The sequence below is a fragment of the Coptis chinensis genome, chromosome 8 (assembly GCF_015680905.1).
Source record: "Coptis chinensis isolate HL-2020 chromosome 8, ASM1568090v1, whole genome shotgun sequence".
NCBI classification, from domain to species: Eukaryota; Viridiplantae; Streptophyta; class Magnoliopsida; order Ranunculales; family Ranunculaceae; genus Coptis; species Coptis chinensis.
The window spans coordinates 45141889-45151087 of NC_141463.1; the positions used below are offsets into that span (position 1 = coordinate 45141889).

The 9199-nt window shown below is 36.2% G+C and overlaps 1 protein-coding gene across 2 annotated transcripts; it reads right to left on the bottom strand.

Annotated features, from left to right (window-relative positions):
• Nucleotides 1-457: 457 nt before the first annotated feature.
• On the bottom strand, nt 458-4098 carry LOC147481621 (APETALA2-like protein 3). Of its 2 annotated transcripts, none has more exons than XM_086580656.1 (10): nt 3439-4098; nt 3320-3345; nt 3200-3230; nt 3028-3115; nt 2804-2949; nt 2614-2658; nt 2406-2509; nt 2154-2284; nt 1375-1479; nt 458-922 (listed from the first exon to the last, which is right to left on the bottom strand). In XM_086580656.1, exons 1-10 carry the CDS (start codon nt 3948-3950, stop codon nt 683-685), a joined length of 1428 nt encoding a protein of 475 aa, XP_086436782.1. In that variant the 5' UTR covers nt 3951-4098; the 3' UTR covers nt 458-682. The 2 variants fall into 2 exon arrangements, with proteins under 2 accessions (XP_086436782.1, XP_086436781.1); XM_086580655.1 differs by having other exon boundaries at nt 2614-2676.
• Nucleotides 4099-9199: the final 5101 nt, after the last annotated feature.

Sequence of the window (9199 nt, forward strand, 5' to 3'; positions counted from 1 at the left end):
GGGAACAGGATCCACTTGCGGACATACGAGGATAATAGAGTGTTTGATAGGATCCGTTTAACCATGTTTCTTCTTCAGATGCTCGATAATGATAGAACGTGATTTTGTACATGTACTGAGGTGTGCAACACAACTCCCTAAGCATAAAGTTGCACTCTACAAAGTACAGACTATGAAGTGAGCCCAATAGGGTTTTATGTTTGGAGAAAAGCAGTCAGTGCATGCAGAGAGATAAATGACGCTAACAGACGGGAACTATCTCACTTTATATCTCTCAATTGGGACAGGCTTTTCACTGTTGAAACTTCAAACCTTCTCACTTACCTTTCCCTTCCCTCTACTCTTTCTTTCTTTTCTTAGACAGGTGTACATAGTACAAATGAAAAGCCGAAGAATACGCCAACAAAGGCTTTATGAGAAGGAGCCCATGTCTGAAGATTACAACCAAAAAGTCAGATTTACCCATGCACGCCAAAACAAATTCATATCATATCCGATGGGTCCTAAATGCAAATAATAATATTACACATTAGGTAATACTCAAATGTAAGAGTGTTTTTAACAATAGTTAAATATCATCAATACATGGTCAATATAACGTATGGAGGGGAACCATGACTTCTATAAAGACCACCTTGATTGTTCCGCTTGCCTACGCAATTGAGTGCTGTCTTGTGGTGGTTCAGTTTCCGTAGTAGTAGAAGTGAGGAGTAGTTGCGGGTGAAGGGTAATGGTTTGGGAAGTGTGCTGGAGGAATGGCAGCTGAAGAAGCAAATGTAGCCGTAGAAGAGAATCCTGATGATGCTGCAGAGAATGGGGGCATTGGTATAGCACTGCCTCCGTGGTCGTGCATTTGCCATGCCCAATCTGAGTTCGAGGGTCCTGGGGGACCTACTTCGACCCTCTTCTCTATCGCTCTTCCCTGTCGTAATAAACATTCTCATTAATTGTGACACGCCTATTCCGAACAAAAACTCACAGCTTCAGGATCAAATAAACTTTGACTACAATAAGGTCAAATGGAGTGTTCACACATTATACTCGTCAACTAAGACTTTAGCTACTATCTGTGCATGTTCATTTTGGCATTTGTTTCTGAGAGACAGTGCTTAGCAGGGCGCTAACTCATTTAGACCTTAAAGGCTAGAATGGAACACTAAATTAGGGCATGCTTCGCTTAATAAAAAATTCAAGGAGGACTCACAAGTTATATGTTTAAAAATGAGATATTCAAGGAGATAGAAGATAGCGATTTTGTAATCCTGACTGACAAGAGGTCAATCCCTCAATCTCACTTGACGGTGCATATAAAGGTGTTAACTGAGGCATTTGTCATTTCTTCCATCAGAAACCATTGAATCAATTAGAAATTACCTCATAATTAGGGAAGAAGCTGGGATAAGAACCAGTCCAGATGGGAGGGCGCTCAGATGCCATTGTTAACACATGGGGGTGCTCGGCACTATTTGGTGGAGGTACCTGCAAGTGAATAATCGAAAGTAAAGAGAGTTTTAGATTCGTAGGACAGGAGAGAGTTATATGTTATATGTATCAACAACAATGAACTTATTAAATATCATGCTTTTGTAAACCAATAGGGCTGTGTTTTCTTCACAGATCATGTATCATGTCTGATGCCATCTCAACGCCGTTTTGTTTAATTACGGATACAAAAGTGGAAAGCAAATTTTCAATCGATATTAGATGTGAAGTCTAGGTACGCACCCCATAACGAGGGGATTGACTTTCCACATTTACTCCTCATCCTACAAGTTCCTCTACTTTCTGCTATGTAGCTCTACTCTCTTTCCCCCTTACTTATCTATTTCCCTAGCTCCAGTTTTCCATGAAATCAGGTTTCCCCGAAGCAAACATAGCCTAATTTGTAGATGAAGGACTGGGACAAGTAAAAGGCAACATTTTCTATGTATCCTCCTGAACTATGCTCAAAGAAACGAAGTCTTCTTGCCATATTAACATTATGCAATATCCAAACTAATCTTTGTAGGCAACAAAACCAAAACTAATATCTCTAGAAGTAAGACAAAATTTCACATAGTTTGAATAACACATTTAAAAAGTCTATATATAGATAGAACTTAGAGTATAGATGGAACCAACAAACGAAGGTTGAATTCTAAGATAAACTTTACCATTCTCCTTCCGGTATCAGACATGTTGAAAGGGCTGCCATGCAGTTCAAACCCGGTATTGTTATTCCCTTTTTGGGAGTCACAATAAGACAGAGAGATTCCCAAGTTCAGGTCAAGATTGTGTTCACTGTCTGCAAAACAGAATGAATAAACAAACAATATGTTAGTACCATAAATGGCCTAGAAATATGCTGCTCTATGTAGCTATTTACTTGGATCCCATTGAACTTAAAAATTACAAATTGACAAGACCTCCAGTTGCAGCCTCTGAAGTTATCTCCCCTTCGTATGTACTCAACTCAAAGTTTGTGACAGCTTCCTTTCCATTACATTTGATGGCAGCTTTGTCATAAGCCCTAATCTCCATAAAACAAGAGTTAAATTGGTGTCAAATACACTACTAAGATTGCGGGTAAGAATTTATAAATCAGGGATATGAAGTTGTGATTAATAATAAGACCTTGCTGCATCCACTTCACTGTCGAAGAGGCCAAGATAAATATACCTGCAAGTAGACACCGTGCTAACATCAATGAAAACAATGTTTCAGTTTTCTTTCCTTTCTATAAGAAACAATTCAAATGTGCTTAAAAAGAGAGAAATACAATGCCACTTTCGAAAAATAAGTAACTGTCATGCAGATTTCTTACTTCTTGCCAAGGAACTGCCCCATACGAGCTTCCCATCGTCCGCACTTGTGAAGCGTAACCCCTCTATATTTGGAGCTGCCTCTAGAGAACCCAGTACTTTGACGGCGGAGTATGTGAACAAATTCTTCCTTGGTCAAGTCCTTCATCTGAAGATCAAACCCCCAATCAAAATCCCGACTACAAAAAAATTAACCCAATCACATAAATTCTATAAAACAGCTCACCTGCTTTAATTCCTCATCATAATCACTAAGGTTGAAATTGATATCTGCCTCAACTCCCCGAAACTTAATGGCTGCTCGATCATACGCTCTATAATCAAAATTTCCAAATGCATGAACAATTCTTCTATCACACAATCCGAAAAGGCCACAATTACACTAATTTGAATCTTACCTAGCTGCAGCATGGGCAGTATCAAAACCTCCTAAACAAAACCAAATTCCAAATTCATCACTAAACTACAATAAACCGAAAATCTCGAAAGTCATTAAAATTAACAAATCAAAACCTCACCTAAATAAACCTGTTTCCCACAATCCCTGTTACATAAATAAAATGAGAATGTTGGGCATGATTAAAAATGAAAAAACTCCATACAGAACAACAACAATGGGACTAATTAATTTACTAACCAAATATGAGATTCCCATCTACCAGTCCTCCTATAAAAAGTCACTCCTCGATACTGCGAGCTTCTAGACCTCGGCCCACGACGACTCTTCTTCACCTGCTGCTGAGGCTGAACCACTTTCACATCCGGCAGAGCCAAATTAGCTTGACAAAACGAGAAATCCACCCAATGCCGCTGTTGGGGCGGTTGTCGCGACGAAGAAGTAGAAGAAGATAAATGTAAGCCAGCAACATGTTCATCTTCCTCACTGGCCCTTGGAAAAAGCTGCTGAGTCACAACTAATAAATCATCATTATCCTCCACCTCATCATCATCATCATCTTCTTCAACAGTGTTTCTTAGAATGTCGAACTTAAAAGTGGGTGTAGTTCTTTTGGTATGATTAGAACAAGAATCTTCATCACCTATATCAACCACTGAAGAATTTGATGTACTTGAGTTTTCCATTTGTTGTTGTTGTTGGAATTTACCCATCTCTTCATAGTGGAAGTTGGAAACATTTAGATCAAACATGATTATTATGAAAAAAGAAAACAAGTAGTAGTCAAAAGTTTAATTCTAGTATAGTTGAAGAATAAGCATTTGAAGAGCTGGGGGTTTTAACTTTTAAGAGGTCTTGAAAGACTGAGAAAGAAAAAAAAAGAAACAAAGCGTGTGAAGGAGTCAAGAGAGGAAGGAAAGGATCAGGTGGTTCCTGATAATTCAAAAGATGATTGAACCACTCAATGTCTGAGAGAGAGAGAGAGCTGAAATGAAATGAAATGAAGAAAGAGAGAGAGAGAGAGAGTGAGTGAGAGTGAGGTTGAAAAGACGAGATGGGACGTGTGAAGGAACATGAAGCTTATTCCCTCATTTTTTTTCTTTTTCTTTTTTTCCACTTTTGGTATTCCACGTGGAATGAGATAATTACGGAGAAATAACTAGTTTGTGAAAACTTGGACAAATCTCAGTGTACTGAATTAAGACAATTTGTTCGAGAGTTATGTAGCCCGTGACCCAATGTTGACTGTTGAGAACTTGAGAGGGAGTCGGGCTTGATTTCAGCCCAGCCCATTGCCACAAATCCATAAACTTCCACTGGTATTGACACGTGCGACCAAAATACATATATACAAATAATGTCATCAGGATTAACATATTTGTTGCAATATTAATCTTGCGCTTCAATTCCATACATATTGAGGTATACTCACGACCTATTAAACTTTAGCAACAACATAAAAATGAACTAGAAAAGATTCGTTTAATTCCTTGAGTTTAATGTCTCATAACTTTAAGATTGATTATGGAGGAAACTTATACTTCAACATGGCTTTAAGTTGCAAAAATCATGTCAATTGCATTTTTAAATCTTTAATTAAATTAGACTTTAGCGTTCAAAAAGGAAACAAATTAAGAACCAAATTCTCCGTGCCTAATCCAACTGACACAGAAGCCGGGGGTGGGGGGGGTAACAATAGATTCAACCTATTGGATAACTATGTCAAATTAGGGATTAAGGTTCTTTTTGTACAAAATTATAGATTGAGTTTGATGAAAAAATTAGTTAAAAAAAGAAGGCTAGGACAATTAGGGTTTGTAAGTGATTTGGGTTACACCAAGTGTGTTAATGGTTGCATATATAGTCTTTGCAAAGTATTAGAGTATATAATTCTATGCATTATTGCCACGTGTCAATAATCTGTTATATTTTATGTTATAAGAACTGTATTATGTTATGAATGAAAATAGGTATGAAATAGTTCATTTCTCTCCAGCTAATAAAATTTCATTTTTAGTTATTCAATATGGTAGCAGAGCTTGTTGCTCAAAAGTAAAAATTGATCTGCCATTAATGAAAGAAGAAATTTCTTCTTCCTCAGTCTTCGTCTTCTTCAAAACTTATTGTTATGCCAATTCTTGAATATTGATTCTTATTTCTAGGTTATTGATTTGATTCTACATCAGAAATTGATCCTGGATTGGTGATTCTTGTTCGTTATTATTGGTTATTTTTCGTTGTTCTTGAAATCAATCGCTTGAATCCTTAAAGCAAGCTAAGTTCATTATAATTCTGAAAATATCTTGTTACTAGAATTGAAATCTATAAATGTCTATATACTCAAATTCATTGTTTGAGTTTTCTTGCTGTTATAAATTGAAATCTATGTTGTTTCTGATCTTGAATACTTCATCATGACAAGTAACAATCCCACCTACGGAGCAACTTCTACTCCTACTTATTCGTTATCAGACATGAATTCTATAAACATCTCAAATTTTGTCATAGTCAAATTGTCTAAAGACAATTACTTGTTATGGCGTTAGCTTTTTATTCCAATTTCAATAATTAACAATATGATGTGTTATATTGATGGAAGTGAAACTTGTCCTGCCAAATTCTTTCTTGATGCAAATGGTGTTAAAACAAATACTGTTAATCCAAAATACTTGCAATGGATGAAACAAGATCAAACTATACTCATATGGATGCATGCTATATTTTTTTTAAGTTGTGCTTCCATATATCATTGGTACAACAACTTCACAAGCTTTATGGATTGTTATTGAGAAACATTTTGCATCACTGTCAAGAGCACTGCACATATCAGTAAGTTGGAGAATACAAAGAGAGACAATTCTAGCTAGCATATCTGATTATTTGCTAAAGTACAAAGTAGTATATGATAGTTTGGATGTAGTTGGAAGTTTTGTTAGTGATCAAGATATTGTGCATTATGTACTGAAAGGATTGGCACTTGAGTATGATTATTTCAACATTTCAATCTGTCTGAGGCAAAAAGATACAAGTTTTGATTAGGTACATGGTTTTCTCTAATGATTGAATAAATTAACATCACAAAAAGGTAGAAAGGTCAACTAGAAGCATCAACTCAATATAAGTTTTTGCTGTTACAAGTCAGAATAACTATAAGTCTAACAGAGGTTCTGGATATAGAGGAAGAGGAAGATAGGAAGATGTAGTTATTCACAAGCTAGTACAAGTGAAGCTTATCAAAAGACTTGTAACCCTACATGCACAAAATCATACTCCTAGACTTGTTTAGAATATGCCAATTCAGTATTGGACTTGTTTCCTAACTTGTCAAGGTCGGCTCCTTGTGTGATTAGGAAGTCTAAAATCGTGTTTGGGCTGTTCAAAGCGAAAACGTCCATTATGTATGGACCCTGTTTACATATTGATGGATCTGAGCCATCGAGCTTTGTTTAAACTGAGTCCGTGATCATGTCTAATCAGTACTTATATCATTACAACTAGGGTCTGTGGCTTGGGCTTGGTCATGGGTCTGCACCCATTAGGGGCCTATGAAGGAAGGTCCCAAACATCCCCCCCTCTTTGTCATGTGATAATGACGTGTGACAAAGAAGTGGAAGTAGTGGGAGTGTGGGTTCAAACATTGTGTAATGGTTTGAAACGTGCAAATAAAAGTAGAAAGATTTTTGGTGAAATCTTTCTGAAAAGGTGCATCTTTCCAAACGAGTGTGAGGAATCGACACGAGTTTCTATAAAAAAAAATGGTTGTTCTCCTTTCATAAATACAAAATTAGAGGGGAAATAGGTTAGGGCTTCAAACTTGAGAGAAATGTCATTGGATAGTTCAGTAGGAGAGCCTATAAACAATTTTGTTGCCTTTTATGTTGTTCCAGTAGATTTGGAAGAAATTGAAGAGCATAGGCGCTGGGGGACAATACAGAATCCCAATGGTCAATTTCTCATACCTGTAAGATCGAGAAATTTGGATTTGGTGGTGGAGTTGCAAGGTAATTTGCTAATCCCTGAAGATTTGGTTTTGTTAAGACAGGGAGTGACTTTAAAGGACAAATCGGCTGAAAGAGGAACTCTAGAGGACACACTATTTTTGTAATCACTCACAAGGACCAGGTGGATGAAAGTTCAAGTTTACGCTTGACGCGAAATAAGAACGGCTCGGGTAAATGAAAGGTCAAGTATACCCCTGAAAAAAAAATGGCCCGACCCAACTGAAACAACCCGGTTATGAACATTGATTGTTCATACCCACGATAGGTATAAACAATGATTTTTCATACCTATCCATGTATGAACAATAGCTATGAACATTGATTATTCATACCACCAATTATGAACATTAGCTATGAACAATGAGTGTTCATACCTATTTGAGCTATGAACAAGTATTGTTCATACCTATCCATGTATGAACATTGATTGTTCATACCCACAATAGGTATGAACATTCATACCTACCCATGCTGAACATCAGCTATGAACATTTGATTGTGACTATGAAAACATGAACCCAAAACAGATATGAACAATAATTGTTCATACCCCAAATTATGAACATTAGCTATGAACAATAGGTATGAACAAAACATATATGAACAATAAATGTTCACACCCAAAATAGATATAAACATTGATTGTTCATACCCAAAAGGTATGAACAATCTGTGTTCATACCCAAAAAAAACATGAACCCAAAACATATATGAACAATAAATGTTCATACCCAAAATAGACATGAACATTGATTGTTCATACCCAAAACATATATGAACATTGATTATTCATATCTACTTAAAAAAACATGAACCAAAAATAGATATGAACATTGATTGTTCATACCCAAAACATATATGAACAATAAATGTTCATACCCAAAACATATATGAACATTGATTATTTATACCCAAAACAGATATAAAAAATACGTGTTCATACCAACAAAAAAATATGAACCCAAAGCAGATATGAACAATAAATGTTTATACCCAAAACAGATATGAACAATACGTGTTCATACTTAAAGTAGGTATGAACAATACTTGTTCAACAGTAAAAATGAACAATCATTATTTGATTAACATTAAAATTTTAGAGGATCTTAGTGGAATCAAACCACCATCACCTTTGGATATCTCCAAAGTGCTCGCCTATTTGAGCTAAAGATCCACAAGGGTTTAATTAAAATAAAATGATAATGGTGTGATACTTCATCTTCAATGTCTTTGATTTTTTGGATAATGGTTGCCATCTTTGTTTAACTTCTTTAAAATAACTGAAGCTTCGCACAACTTCATCTATTTCTTGACTTTGGTTTTAGGTTTTTTCTCTCGTAATTTCGTTTGATTAAAACAGAGAAGGGGTTTTGGGTTTTCTCTCTCGTAATTTCGTTTGATTAAAATAGGGAAGGGATTCGATTTGTAGTTTGATGAGGTGCATCATGAATCAAAAAGTCAGGTCAGTTGGAGAAGAAAGGGGTTTTGGGTTTTCTCACTCGTAATTTTGTTTATTAACAGGAAAGGGTAAAAGTGGTATTTAAGAAATATAAAATAAATCGGGCAAACTTATATTGTCCTTGAGGGTTATTAAAATCAAGAAATTAGGTCCATGAGTTATTTCATTGATGAAAATGGTTTTGTGAGTCATTATCACAAAACATTGTCCTCTACAGTTGTTTTGAATTGAAATTGGGCCGCCCAATTTCTTGTTGTTAAGAATTCCAGATGACAATATGCTTGCGCCGCCTCCTGTTGGTGCCTTTGCGGCTAGCTATTATCAACTTCATAATGGGCTAAGTTTGCCTTTAGATTTCGAGATGTTGAGAATGCAACAGGCATGACATGTTGCTCTGGGGCAAATGCATGTCAGTTTCTATTTGATTATGTCCAGGACTGCTAGATTGGATGAAGTGTTCGGCATGCCATTCCATCAGAAGGAATTGATGGCAATCATGCGCCCTTTGCGTCAGAGGTATTTCTTTATGGTTTTTAAGGCT